This window comes from Haplochromis burtoni, unplaced genomic scaffold (assembly GCF_018398535.1).
Source record: "Haplochromis burtoni strain Fernald_Lab_line unplaced genomic scaffold, NCSU_Asbu1 Contig_1903, whole genome shotgun sequence".
In the NCBI taxonomy this organism is placed as follows: domain Eukaryota; kingdom Metazoa; phylum Chordata; class Actinopteri; order Cichliformes; family Cichlidae; genus Haplochromis; species Haplochromis burtoni.
This window is the reverse complement of record NW_024584264.1, coordinates 1-15,796: the sequence shown is the minus strand read 5'-3', so window position 1 is coordinate 15,796 and position 15,796 is coordinate 1. Positions and strand designations below refer to the sequence as shown.

At 37.9% G+C, this 15,796-nt stretch overlaps 1 protein-coding gene across 1 annotated transcript; it reads right to left on the bottom strand.

Moving 5' to 3' along the window:
* Positions 1–695: 695 nt before the first annotated feature.
* On the bottom strand, positions 696–15,317 carry LOC121813553 (stonustoxin subunit alpha-like). Its single transcript, XM_042217392.1, has 2 exons — positions 12,571–15,317; positions 696–1,345 (listed from the first exon to the last, which is right to left on the bottom strand). Exons 1-2 carry the CDS (start codon positions 12,857–12,859, stop codon positions 804–806), a joined length of 831 nt encoding a protein of 276 aa, XP_042073326.1. The 5' UTR covers positions 12,860–15,317; the 3' UTR covers positions 696–803.
* Positions 15,318–15,796: the final 479 nt, after the last annotated feature.

Below are 15,796 nucleotides of genomic sequence, written 5' to 3'. Positions count from 1 at the left end.
GTAAACACCTTATGCACTGACACTGTCTCAGTGTTTGTTTCATATGCAACAAGTCAACAAGGGAAAAAAAAACACTGTTTACATCTATTTTTTTTTCTTCTTCACCTTCACATTTCTGTTACAACTCAGGATTGTGTTTTTTAACATAACCAGTCACATAATGTCTGTGAAGGTCATCGTAGTCTAAAGAGCTTGGAAAGAAAAAACATCTAACTCTGAGATTGTAAAACAGTTTCTGATAAGTCAAGAAATATGTCTGTGAAGGTTTTCAGTCATCCAGGTCATCGTAGTCTAAAGAGCTTGGGAAAAAAAGCGTCAGGACTTCTTTAAGTTAACTTAAAGTGTTTGAAGCTACATTTGAATAGACACAGATGAATAAAGTACTTATGAGTCCAGAACCATCTGGATCAACTGTTGAGAAAACTGGTCACATGATGGTTATATTGCCTTTTTCCAGGAATTACTTGTACTGAATTGTTACTGAATTTGCATAACAAGAGAGAGAAAAACAAATGTATAGTTATGCAATGTAAAAAATTAAAGAAGCCCACACCCAAAATATTTAAAGCCTGCAGCTAGTCCTGTGGGTATTTAAAATGTAACATATTAGTAGAAACTGATAACTGCTCTTAAAAAAGGCACCGAAACAATAAGAGATAAAAGACATTTTTAAGGAGTACCATCAACAACTCTGGACTGCAAATCAAACTAATATATGCACAATGTATGAGACAATTTGCCTGATAGATTTAACATTTACAATAGTTAAGTGCGAAAAAGTATGAAACACCACAGTAAGTTCATTATTCTGAGTCAGCACAGAGGTGGATACTAGAGTCAGGCTTCACTCTAAACCCGGCATATACAGGTTCAGTGAAGGTGGTGTTGAAGGTGTGCAGGTGGATCAGTTTATCAGAGGAGACGCTGTAAAAGGACACAGTTCCTGCAGAGCAGTCCACATACACTGCTACTTTGTGAGAGAGAGCTGAAGGGAGAAGAGGGATGGCTCTTCCAATGTAATCATGATTTCCATAGTGACCTGTATTATCACGACAGTAGAGACTCCAGGATTGGTAAGTCCTTCCAAACCTGCTTTCATCCTCTTCTCCTCTCCTTCTGATTCCTCCATAAGCTACAGCAACATGAACCTCTCCACTCCACTCAACCTCCCAGTAACAGCGACCACTTAGACTGTTGGTACACAGCAGCTGAGGCCACGGATCAAACCTATGATCATGATGAGGATACAGCTGGTCTTCTTTCACGTGTGTCACCTCCTTCTTGTCGTCAGACAGTTTGAGGTTCCTGTGTGCTGTGTTTGGATCCAGCGTCAGATCACATAAATCTAAAAGGGCCAATAAGACACAGTGCATAAACACTTAACTCTAACAACTCATTAGCAAATTATTAATTAGAGCCAATGTGTAACAGTAAATGTGGTCCTCATATTTTGTGGTCTGTAGCTTAAACATTCGAGGATGCAGGCAGTGTGATGATGAGTGTGAATGAGAAAAAAGAAAAAAATCGTCTTAAAAAACAAAATTATCAACAATAATTATTTGAAAGGGAAGTGAATCAGAATAAATATTAACATTTAAATATAAGCATACAGGCTTTGCATTTACATTCACTTAATCATTTGAATCCTACCAGCTAAAGACAGCGGTAGGTAGTTCCATCTTTGAAGATCAGACTTAACTTTCATTGTAAGTAAAGTGATATTCTGTTCCCGTATTAATCTCAGAGATCGTGAAATTGCAATTCTGAGATAATTAAACCCCGAATTAGCAATTTGAAAGGGTATAGTTGATGTAGGTATGTCTGCAGCCATTTGATTAACTGGAAAGTATTCGCTTTTGGAGATGTTAAGCTTATATCCCGATAAATATCAGAAAGAATTTAATACTGATAAAATGTGTGGGATATTTAGTAGAGGATTATTCACATAAAGAAGCAAACGCAAACGGAAGTGCTCCAGGACGTGAAATTGGAAATGAAATATAAAGTCTATAAAAATAGGCTAGTATTAATATTGAGGAAGGCCAAGAAAGAATACTATAACAAACTATTTCAAGAAAAGAAATATAATATAAAGGGTATTTGGAGTATTTTCAGAGAGATATTAGACAATAAGAATGTTTCCTTAGATGTGCGTAAGTATTTTTATAAGGAAAATAAGATTATAAAGGACATGAATGAAGTGGTACATGAATTAAATTCCTTTTTTGTAAATATTGGCCCTAATTTGGCGAATCTAATCAGAAAACATGATAAGTTAGAACAAAAGGATCATTGGAAAGGTGAAAGCAGAGTAATTAAATCTATATTTTTAACTGATATCACTGAAAAAGAAATTGCAGCAATTTTAAACAAGACTAAAAATAAGACATCTACTGATTGCGATGGTTTAGATATGGTTATAGTTAAAAAGACTTTGGACTGTATAATTACTTCACTTTGTCATATTTTCAATCTTTCATTCCATACTGGTGTATTTCCTGACAGAATGAAAGTGGCGAAAGTGATACCTCTGTATAAAAAGGGAGATAAACATAGTTTTAATAATTATAGGCCAGTGTCACTTCTGTCACAGTTTTCTAAAGTACTTGAAAAACTTTTTGTGGAAAGACTTGATAGCTTTATTGAAAAACATCAATTACTAAGTGAAAATCAATATGGATTTTGGAAAAATAGATCAACGGCATTAGCATTGATGACTACTATTGACGATATTTTATGTGCAACAGACAATAATAAATATACAATAGGGGTATTTATTGAATTAAAAAAATAATTTGATACGCTCCAACATTCTATTTTGATTTCAAAGCTTAACATCCTAAGACACAAACTCTTCCACGGTATGCATTTTTAATTCCTCTTTGATATTTGGGCTGATTGGGACCTGATGAATGTAAAAACAAGAATTACCAGATTTTTTTTTTTTTTTTTACCAGATTTTTGTTTCTAAAAAAATGAGAGCCACATATGAGGATATTCATTGAAAATTTCGATAAAACAGTAGCAGTATAATGTCCCCGTAAGTGGATTTCAGGCCCTTGTAGATTGTAGTTATTTTGGTCTACATAACCCAAAATGTGATGTCCTCATATGTGGACGGCAGGTCCTAGGAGGTTAATACTTATGGGGTGAGAGGAATTCCATTAAACTGGTTAAGTAGTTATCTAAAATATAGGTCCCAGTATGTGCATTATTTAGACAATTCCTCTGAAAGACTGAAAGTTGAATGTGGGGTTCCTCAAGGGTCTGTTTTGGGACCAAAACTTTTTAATTTATATATAAATGATATTTGCGATGTGTCCAAAATGTAAAATCTCATTTTGTTTGCAGATGATACAAGTTTTTTATTGTGCTGGGGATAAATTGAAAGAATTGGCTGAATTAATGGTTTCTGAAATGGAAAAACTAAAAAAAAATGGTTTGATGTAAACAAATTATCTTTGAACTTGACAAAAACTAAATTTATGATTTTTGGAAATCAGGTAAAAGAGGATGAAGTAATTCTGTTCTGATTCTGAGTTCTAATTGAGAGAGTTACTGAACTCCGTTTTTTGGGGATAGTATTGGATGATAAATTAAAATGGAAATCTCATATTGAACATGTTAGAAAAAAGATGGTTAAAAATATTTATATTCTGGATAATGTCAGAGATATACTACATTATAGGGCAATGCATATTTTATATTTCTCAATATTTTTCCCCTATCTCAGTTATTGTGCTGAGGTGTGGGGGGATACATATGTGACTTATAGAAATCCTTTATACTTGTTACAGAAGAAAGTGGTACAAATGGTTCATAATGTTAAATATAGAGAATATACAAATTATCTGTTTATAAAATCGAAATTGTTGAAATTCGAAGACTTGGTGAACTTACAGACATTATTATTCATGTGCAAGGCAAGAAGTAGTACATTGCCTCTTAAGTTACAAAGTTTGTTTGTATTGTGTTATTGGCGCCCTCTTGTAAGAATAATTTGATTGCAGATAGGGGGCAGGTGCTAACAAGAATTTAGTCTTCTTCCTGCTCCTTTTCACCCATGGGTGCAGTGTTATATTAATGGGAAGGAGGTTCTGTATGTAGGAAACGAAACACTGTTGAACCATGTGTGAAATAAATAAAGAAATTAAATGTTTATAGGACCACCTTGTGTCTTCCTTTTATATTTTATTTTCCCTTGCTGTAAGAGCTCTGTAATACCGAAATTTCTCATCCGTGGGATAATAAAGGTTTTGTCACTGTCCTAGGTCGGTGACCCAGTGTTTTGAGTTGTGTACTTTACATTTGATTTTATCATGGATTATGACTGTGCTTTGGTTTCTGTCCTAGTATTGCTAGCTCCCTAGTTCTATAGTACCTTCCGAGTTATAATTCTTAGTTTTTGTTATTTGGTTTCCTGGTGTTAACTCTGTTCCCTTCTGTCCTACATTTCAGGTCTCTATGTTCTGTCTCCCCACTCTCTGTGAAGTTTACATGTCTAGAGTTCAGTCAGTGTGTTTCCTGTTTTACTTTGAAAGTCTGTGTCTCATGTCAGTGTTTCTAGTTTTGCTTCCCTTTGGTCTGTCATGTCTGACTTCTCCCAGCTGTATTCTCCTCCTGTGTCTCATTCCCCTCGTTAATCCCCAGTGTTTTTAAGCCCTTTTTCTCTGTGTCAGTGTTGCATTGTCCCTCATGCTGTGTGTTTCCCAGTGTCTCTTCGTGTGTATTAGTTTAGGGTTTTTTTTTTTGGTTTGTTTTTTTTAAATATTTAATGTAAATATCAAAATTACAAATACACATAATATAGACACCATGCAGAAAATATTCACCTTATGTTTTACATTTTACAAAGATAAAAAAAACCCACAGCAAGTCGTTACATAGATTCATATCTAGTTCTCCTCCTCCTCAGCTCAGTTACAATGTTTTTACATACTACGGAACTACCTATCATTTTTTGTTCTATAACCCCTTTAGCCCTTGTTTTCCATATGTATAAATTTATAATGTACATTACCAACCAAAACAATCTTCTTTTATTTTCACTCATCTTTTCTTTAAACAAACCATATCTTACTGCTTTTGTTTTGTTTTCAATATCAAAACAGAGTTTATCCATCTTCTGTCTTATTTCAACCATCCTGTAAAATGATATCAATAGATGATCAAGAGTTTTGACCTCATCACAATTCTCCATAGTGCATTTCTTTGTAGTAACGAAACAACTCCACAGGACCACAGCTCTTAATGGGAGACGTCCGACAAAGATAAGCCACACTGTATCTCTCATTTTCTCAGATATGAACTATTTTCTGATTTTATTCTTTTTCAGCAAAATTATATTGTATCATACCTTCGTTTTTTTTTGTTTTGTTTTTTTTTTGTTTTTTTTTTCAGATTGATTTCATTATACATTTGTTTTGAATTTAATCGTAAAAGATTTAAACCACCAAATTTCCACTTATCTACCAAATCCCCAAACACGTTTAAAGTATGCCACTCCCGTTCGGGCTCTCCCTTTCATTTTTTCCCTCCCTTGGATCCAGTGGGTGCTGCGCTCTAATATGGTATATACATTTTTCAAAAAGGGAATCTTTAAAAGGATACCCAGATCTGGCACTCTTAAACCTCTATTTTCTTTTCCTTTGTACATTAATTTCCTCTGAGTTACTTTGCGGTTTGTCCCCCAAATCAATTTAGTACATAATTTCATTAATTTAATAACAGTTTTCTGAGGAGGGGGAAAGACAGTAGTTAGGAATAGTGTGGCACACCCAAAATGTGTGAACACTTTTGTGTTAATCATCTAATTTAATTTATTTAATTTGTTTATTTGTTATTTTCTGTGACTATGAATATTCAAAATGACTTTGGTAACATGACCAATTCAGGCAGTATATTATTTTGTCACATGGACTGTGCAGAAGGACAGAAAAATGGAGCAACACCTCAGGTGGAACTATTATTTCAAGGCAGTTGCACCCCAGTTGCTTTAGGGGGATGGACTTCCGCCCACTAATCAGATGCAATCTGAGAGGCAAACTGAGTGCACTGTGTCTTCATTGCTCCTGAATTTGCAGGTTAGTACTTTGTAAAAAAAGTACTACCACTGTCTGTTACATAACAATGTTTCATCTCCATGCTAAGTTGTAAAGACTTATAACAGTATCTGTAACACTTATGAGCAGCTGTGCGTGGACCCGCATCAGTGTGAGCCAGGTTGCACAGGCCGCTAACTGAAACGTCACGGTAATGTTTTGGTATTGTGGGTGGTAGCGCAGGAAGGTCATGCATATAGATTTCATTTATTTTCATTATGGAGGTTGACACTCCCGCACACTTTACAATTTTATATAAAGTTTTTGATTCAGGGATGTTTTTATTGCTTGAGTATTATTGAGGTTTGGAAAGTATAAAGCTGTTTAATATATGAGTGTTAATGACGTGAAATAGAAGGAAGTTGCCCATGTTATACGGAAGCGAGTTTCATCTTCAGTGTGCTATAAGTGATGTGTTTATTTTTGCTCAATTTCAGTATTCAGAACCGGTACAGTTGTCCACTTTAATTTCAACCAGATAAGAGTGTGGTTTGCTTTAAATACAGTTGAATATTGCTGTAAATTCACTGTAGATTACAGTGACTTTCACTTGCTTAAGCAAGAACATGTGTGTACTTTTGTTTTGCTTTCACTGCACGATCACATGAAGCACGTGTAAAATAGTGGAAAGTGTATCTGAATCAGAATACTTTATCCCGAAGGAAATTAGGGTTACAGCAGGCAGCACGCTAATGGCGCATGCACACTTACAAAGGAACCTTCTGACCAACTTTACACAAACATCACATTGGGGAGACATGTCAGAAAGGTAGGCTGATAGGTGGAAAAAAACAACGAAAATACATAACATGAGGTAAGAAGAGGAGAAAAAGTCCACTCAGACTGGGCTCCTAGTGGGAGAACAGTTTGATAACAGAAAAAAAAACACCTCAGCACAAAAGCACATGACTATCAATACACCATAGAAACACAACACAAGACAAGCAACAGGGGCGGGTAAAGGGTAAGAGAGAGCCGGTGTAGACAGCACATCCGGTCCTGCAGTATGTCTGCGCTGGTCCAGTCGACTGCCATCTTCCCCGGTAGGGCACAAGCGTCGAAGGCGCGCGCGCGCGCGTGTGTGTGTGTGTGTCCGGAGTTCAGCTGAGACCGTGTCCTTCGCCCTGCCAGGCTAAGTAAACAGTCTTCCAGCCAACCCAGGTGGCCTTGCATGGAATGGGGGGAACCTTCTAAACACAGTCGTTATCAGGGTGTTTTGTTCAGCTCCAGCCTTGAGGCCGCAGCTGGTGCCGAAGGGGTCTTCGCGTGAAGTGATGATGGTTTTTACTTTAGTGCGAACAACTCATATGAATTTCAAAGCTGTTCTAACAGTCCAACACTGGTCTCTCAATCTCCCGTTGGAGAGCCGTGAGCTTTCTATGATGTTATCCAAACTTACGTTCCGTGATGTTGTCATTCTTTTTGCTCAAAGAGCAGGTTCTGAGAACTCACGACCACAGCGCACTTCCCCAAGATGTGATCGAATTTGCGCTCAAAGGTGTTATTCGAGCTAGCCCCTCCAGATGTAATCCAGTTTTTCACTCAGAGGTCTTGTTCTGAGTATTCACGGCAGCCGTGCGTTCTCCAAGATCTTCTCCGTGCTGCACTCAATAAGCCCATTTTGAGAAACTCACGCCTCGTCCCATCATTTCAATCCCAGCGGGCAGCCTTGTGGGGGTTTGAACAGCCGGTTCTTCTTCGACAAGCCAGGGCCAAGCCAGCTCCGATCAGCAAGAACCCTGTTATCATGGTTCCGAATAGGTAGATACAGTGGGGCAAAAAAGTATTTAGTCAGCCACTGATTGTGCAAGTTCCCCCACTTAAAATGATGACAGAGGTCAGTAATTTGCACCAGAGGTACACTTCAACTGTGAGAGACAGAATGTGAAAAAAAAATCCATGAATCCACATGGTAGGATTTGTAAAGAATTTATTCGTAAATCAGGGTGGAAAATAAGTATTTGGTCACCTCAAACAAGGAAAATCTCTGGCTCTCACAGACCTGTAACGTCTTCTGTAAGAAGCTTTTCTGTCCCCCACTCGTTACCTGTATGAATGGCACCTGTTTGAACTCATCATCTGTATAAAAGACACCTGTCCACAGCCTCAAACAGTCAGACTCCAAACTCCGCCATGGCCAAGACCAAAGAGCTTTCGAAGGACACCAGGAAAAGTATTGTAGACCTGCACCAGACTGGGAAGAGTGAATCTACAATAGGCAAGCAGCTTGGTGTGAAAAAATCAACTGTGGGAGCAATCATCAGAAAATGGAAGACATACAAGACCACTGATAATCTCCCTCGATCTGGGGCTCCACGCAAGATCTCATCCCGTGGGGTCAAAATGATCATGAGAACGGTGAGCAAAGATCCCAGAACCACACGGGGGGACCTGGTGAATGACCTGCAGAGAGCTGGGACCAAAGTAACAAAGGTCACCATCAGTAACACACTACAACGGCAGGGAATCAAATCCCGCAGTGCCAGACGTGTTCCGCTGCTGAAGCCAGTGCATGTCCAGGCCCGTCTGAAGTTTGCCAGAGAGCACATGGATGATACAGCAGAGGATTGGGAGAATGTCATGTGGTCAGATGAAACCAAAGTAGAACTTTTTGGTATAAACTCAACTCGTCGTGTTTGGAGGAAGAAGAATACTGAGTTGCATCCCAAGAACACCATACCTACTGTGAAGCATGGGGGTGGAAACATCATGCTATGGGGCTGTTTTTCTGCCAAGGGGACAGGACGACTGATCCGTGTTAAGGACAGAATGAATGGGGCCATGTATCGTGAGATTTTGAGCCAAAACCTCCTTCCATCAGTGAGAACTTTGAAGATGAAACGAGGCTGGGTCTTCCAACATGACAATGATCCAAAACACACCGCCCGGGCAACAAAGGAGTGGCTCCGTAAGAAGCATTTGAAAGTCCTGGAGTGGCCTAGCCAGTCTCCAGACCTCAACCCCATAGAAAATCTGTGGCGGGAGTTGAAAGTCCGTGTTGCTCGGCGACAGCCCCAAAACATCACTGCTCTCGAGAAGATCTGCATGGAGGAATGGGCCAAAATACCAGCTACTGTGTGTGCAAACCTGGTAAAGACCTATAGTAAACGTTTGACCTCTGTTATTGCCAACAAAGGTTATGTTACAAAGTATTGAGTTGTATTTTTGTTATTGACCAAATACTTATTTTCCACCCTGATTTACGAATAAATTCTTTACAAATCCTACCATGTGGATTCATGGATTTTTTTTCACATTCTGTCTCTCACAGTTGAAGTGTACCTCTGGTGCAAATTACTGACCTCTGTCATCATTTTAGGTGGGGGAACTTGCACAATCGGTGGCTGACTAAATACTTTTTTTGCCCCACTGTATCTCTTTCACCTTGAGTTTCAGGCTCACCCAGCCCAGACTTCTGTTGAGAAGGGGTGTCAAATGCATTCAGAGACCAGTTGATCAAATCCATAATTCCTCTTTTAGGTTTTAGAGAACAGACAGAGTGTTCCAGGGAAAAGTAAGTAAAAACAGAAGACAAGACAAGGACATGGGAAGATAAGGGCAGGAGAGGAGAAAGTGCGACCACCTTTGTGTGTGTGAAACCATTTATTTCTTCTGCTTGTGACTTTGGAAAATGGACAGATATGGACACTGGGACTGAAAGAGTCATTCACACATGGATATTGTTAATGTTTTTCATGTTTATTGAAACTTGAATAAGAGATGCAATCTGAGAGGCAAAACGAGTGCACTGTGTCTTCATTGCTCCTGAACCTTACCTGTATTTGCAGGGATTTCCTTTGTTGTTGTGGCACCATTCCTGGGGCCCGTAACAACAGCAACTTTGAGACTACATGTGTTTTCACGATATTCACACGTGCTTTATAGTTTGTATTTTTATTGTCCCATTAAAATACTTCATTCTCTATTTCACTCGCTTTCTTTTTCCAATTCAAAATACATGGATCATCTTTAATAATCCCAATACCTTAACCCGAAGGAGCCTGTCGGAGTGGGCACGCTCTGTTTTGCGTAACTATTTTTAAATCCCGGTAGCTCTGCAACCACGTAAGCTAGCGCAATAATTTTTTTTTGCATATGAAACCGGAGGAGTTGTACTTACATCTTACATCAGCTTGTCCTAAGTCAGTTTCCTTCCACATAAAGCTTTGCAAAAACTGCATAAAAAGCACTTGCAGCAACAAAAACATAATATTCCAGAAACACACTTTGCCGATCCGATCAGCTGTTTATAACACTTCCTACATTGGAATAGACGTCAGCGCGAACTTTTGCATGTCCGCCATGACCTGCCCGAAACCGGAAGGGACGTCATTTTCGCGGAAATGTAGTTCTTTTAACCATCAGGGCCTGAGGGCCTATACTGGTCTTTTTAAAAGTTATGTTTGACTTTATGACTTTTTGTATCGTTTCTAGGATGCTTAGGACTCATATTGCACTGCTGGAAATAGTTTATTTTGATGCATATTCTGCTTTTGTTGCAAATTTGCAGTATAATATTTATTTTTGTTTTTCCTGCAGTGTATAAAAATTGGTATATTTCAAAATAAATTTCCTGTGGTAGGAAACTATTTTGTGCAACTTTTTTGTATTTACAGTTTTGAGGGATAAGCCTCTTAAATTTCTCTAACTAGAAATATATGTTAAAAAAGCAAAAACGATTTTCAGTTTTTTTGTAGTTTATTGCACTTTTTTGCAATTTATGTAATTACTATGCACTTAATGAATACATATTATTAAAATCTGGGCTATAATTGTTGTATTGATGTATAGCAACTTGAAATGCTCCCAAAAATGGCACCCCGGCATGTAAAAATATAATATAAGCTCTGGCGGACTTGGTTCTATGGTAGGTCTTAAAGGGTTAAACCTTCATCTCTTTGTTAGTTTTTAAATCAATTACAGGTTCTTTTAAGTTTTGTCCAAACCACACTCCAATCTTTTTCTGGTTTAGCTTGGCACCGGAGGCTTGTTCATATTTTGTTAACAACTTAAGTATTAATAGCTCTTTTGGATCTTTAATAATTACTGAGATATCATCCGCATAAGCAAGGGCTGTCACCTTATATGCATCATTTAGGACTTATCTAGTAAAACAGCTATCATTATTGATTATTTTGAGTAACAGATTTATTGCTAAAACATATAGAACTGCACTTAGAGGACATCCTTGTTTCACTCCACATTCAACTCGAAAGGGTTCGGTCAGTCTTCCATTTACTTTAATCTGGACGAAGGAATAATAATAATAATAATAATAATAATAATAATAATAATAATAATAATAATAATAATGGATTGCATTTATATAGCGCTTTTCGAGACCTTCAAAGTGCTGTACAATTCCACTATTCATTCACTCTCACATTCAGACACTGGTGGAGGCAAGCTACAGTTGTAGCCACAGCTGCGAATTGGCAGACTGACAGAAGCGAGGCTGCCAATTCGCGCCATCGGCCCGCCTGGCCATCATAGAGATGAAGGTTTCAGGCATGTTGTAGGCTTTCATAACTTCCCACAAATAGGAGTGAGAGATGTAATCGAAGGCTTTCTTTTGATCAAGACTTAAAATAAAAAAAATGTTGTGTTTACTACTATAAATTATTTAATGCAATGTAAATAAATTATCCCACATCAAATGGCCTCTTATTGCACGTTTGCTATTTTTCTATAATTTTCTCTAATATCTCTAACTGATTCATGATTATTTTAGTGAATATCTTATAATCGGCATTCATTATTGTTAATTGTCTATAATTATTTATGTAATCTCTTTACCCTTTCTTGTATCGTAAACACATTACTCCATTGTAAAAGCATTCACCCAATGTTCCCATAAGCATGCCTTCATTAAAAACAGTGGCTAAAAATTCAGACGGAAGCCTATCTAAACAAGTGGTTTTGTTCATATTTATCTGATTGACCACATTCTACCTCATCTTTAGTAATATTTCCTAGAAGAGAATTATATTGGATGGAGTCCAGGGGCTCTATTTTACTTAACAAGGATTCTACTGCACTTGTTTTTGTAGATAACGGAGAAAATATTTGCAAACATAGCCTTCTGATAGCTCGCCTTTTATCTACTTCATTAAGAAAGGAATTTCCTCCAACATTTCTTATAGAGAAAACAAAATCATTATTACGTTTCTTTTGGTGAGCTCCAATCATATAATCTTTATTTCCATTTAAACCACATCCCATAGATTTTTGTATGTTAAATAATATTTCATCCTTTACTTACGCAGTATTAACTTTACGCTCAATCTGCTTCTCTTCATCCTCATTTCTAGATGTTTTTTTTATTCACAAGATATCATAATCTAGCTTTTTTAAGAAATCAACCTTTTTTCTGCTCTTTTCTGATTGGACACCTAACGTTAAATGTTATTATTTTAAAGGTACCCATAGACTCATTAAGAGAAAGTCCATTTCAGGACCATTACCTTACGGAGGACTTGGTCTATTGTCCTTTTGCTTGTCTCTTCCACAGCTAGAGGCAGAAACACTCCTTTTCCTGCCTCCTCCCATACTCTCGTTGAGAAGCTCATCGAGGGCCGGGTGACTTCCACTGAAGAAGGTCTTCCTTTTTCCTTCCGTTTCCTCAGGCAGCGCAGCAATTGCCAGAGAGGCCGCCTCTGTGAGAGGGAAGGATCCAAGATCTTTGTTATCTCCGTTACTATCAGATGTATTCTCGCTGTCAAGCTCCTCCTCATCGCTATCACTCTTGTTCTCACCATAAGATGTTTCTATGACCAGGTTACCATCCAGCTCTTCATCACTTTCGTCTTTTTTTCACTTGATTGTGATAGGGGAAGTGGTAACTCATCTTGAGTTTTTTGATCATCCATTTGTGGGTTGTCTGATCCAAACGAAACCAGAAGTGACTGTGAGGCCGGTATCGGTGGAGAAGGGTAATCTACTGTCTCTTGGACAGTCGCAGTGGCATCCATTGGTTGGGAAGGTTCCTCCAAAGAAGGAAAGTGTCTGAGGGTCGAGGTTGTTTGGAGGATTTCAGTATGTTAACAAAGGACTTGTGGCATTTAAAGAATGTGTGCCCTTTCACACCACAGAGGAAGCGTTCACTTTCATTATGACAGTCTTTAGCCTTATGGCCCAAATCACGACATTTTCAGCATTTAATTGTAGGGCATTCTCCCACCTGGTGATCTAGATCTTGGCAGATGAAATTATGTGCACATAAAATGAAAATAATCAAATCACATAACATTGCTTTCATGTTTGTGTTTAGTGTTGATGGTGCACCTTAGACGTTAATGCATGTTAAAATGAATGCATTACCTAGATATCTATATGTATTTCAAAGTTTGCCCATTTGTCTGTCTAATTATTTCAGAACTATAAATGACACTATTTCATCATTTATTTGGTCCGGTAAACGTCCAAGGGCTAGTCGCTCGCTTCTTTATGGGGAAAGATCAGCTGGAGGTGTCATGATCCTGGGCCATGTTGGCCCAGCATTCTTAGTTTCATGTATTTTTGAATTTTGTTCCTTATTTGACTTCCCTTTGTGACTTTTACCCCCTGTGTGCCCCTCTGTGTATCTGTGAGCCCTCGTTTCCCCTCGTGTTTTATTCCACGTTTTCCCCAGCCCGTTATGTCTGTGCTCTCCCTGTGCTCCCTCTCTCCTCCTGTCTGCGCCTCTGTGTACTTCCTGTTTTACTTTGACAGTCTCCCGTCAGTATGTGTCATGTTGTGTTGCTCCTGCCCTGTCTCGTTATGATTATCTGTGTCAGCTGTGTTCCCCGTGTGCTCCCACCTCCCTCGTTAAATCTGTGTGTATTTATGTCCGCGTCTCCCTCTGTTCAGTGTCGCATTCTCCCTCATTCATGGCCATGTGCTTCTCTGTGTGCTAGTGTATTGCTTCCCAGTGTAGTTTCTTATCAGTTTGTTTCGCCATTTCCCTCCAGCAATAAAGCTGTGTTATTGGGCATCTAACACGTATAATACATTATTGTGGTGTACGTCTCCCTATACTAATTGGTGCCAGAGTGAAGCAGCCTCCTGTTCCTCGTCATTACTTGCTTTAGCATGTGATACCTCACAATCATCCCTATTAAACCGGTCTTCCAACCCAGTTGTTACTGAAACATTAAAAATTTGACACTTTGGTTGGCTCACCCTCCCTCTTGCAACCCCGATCTGCAACAATCACTTATTTGTTCCAGCAAAGATTGATTTAAGATTCTCTGTTTTAGAACATAAAGGACTTGGTACTGATGATCTATACGTAAATGAGGTTTTTGCAAGTTTTAACGAACTAGTTACTCGCTTTAATTTCATTAAATCCGATTTTATTCAGTACTTCCAGGTGCGAAATTTTGCAAAGAAATGTTCAACCTTATTTCTAGAAATCCCAACTTCCAGTGGAATAGACTTGGTTCTCAGAGCCAAAACCTTGTTAAAGGGTAAAAACTAGCTTCTCCACCTAGTGAATCTCTTTAAAACAGTACCAAGATGAAATGGGAGTCAGAACTCCATATGAGTTTTTCTGAGTTGTTGTGGGATGGAGCGGTAGGGGCCATTAATTTGTCTTGTAGTTGTGCCAGACTTTCATTAATACAATTTAAAATTTTCCACAGATTACACTACTGTAAAGAAAAACTGTCAACATTTTACCCAGATAAATTTGATGATAAATGTAACAGATGCTCACAGATACCTTGCAATCTTACTCATATGTCCTGGGTGTGCCCTAGGTTGTCTGAATTTTGGCATCAATTCTTCAAAATAATTTCAGATATATTGGGTATAAAATTGATTCCGACTCCACATATCGCTATATTTGGAAAACCACCAAATAACCTTCATACTACAACTATTCAAAATAACCTTATTGCCTTTGCTTCTCTCATCGCTAGAAAAAGAATTTTGTTGTTGTGGAAATCATCTCAGCCACCATTAATTAAAGTGTGGTTACAGGATATCTTAGGAATCTTAAAATTGGAGAAGATAAAATTCTCCATCAGAGGCTCATCCAATAGATTTTTTTTTTTTTTTACTCACTGGAAACCATTACTTAAATACTTAGAAAAGTAGAACTCTCTCTGTAGTCCACCATATGACAGTGTACAAATTGTTCTGCTATTCCCGGCAGTGGCTGTTCTACCTTATAAGAATGCTTTATTTAAAGATATTCCAGCATTATTAATTTGTTTCAACCGCTGAGCAGGGATTCAGTAATATTAATATTGTTACTACTGTTAATATTTATCAATATTTATTAATGTTAATATTAAACTATAAGGATACGCACTACTATCTTATTGTTGATTTCTTGTTCTTGCTTTTTTTGTATATTTTGTATGGGTTAATTCATTTCCTCTGTAACATATTCATTTTTACATTATTGGGAGGGAGTGGGGGTATTCAGGTACTCATCCCATTTATGTTTTTTTTTATATGCTATAAAAAAGAAAAAGATTATTTCTATATGTACCTATGTGTATTATGACAGTTTGGTATTGAAAAATAAAAGAAAACAAAAAGTGTAACCAGTTTTCCTTCCTCTGTGTCTGGCCATGACTGATTAGTCCCAGCTGTGTTCACACCTGTTACCCATCTCCTCGTTATCCTTCATGTGTGCCCTCTGTTCTTTGTCATGTTCTCCATAGTAGCTGTGCCATAGAGTGTCTTTCATGTTCTCTCTCTCTCTT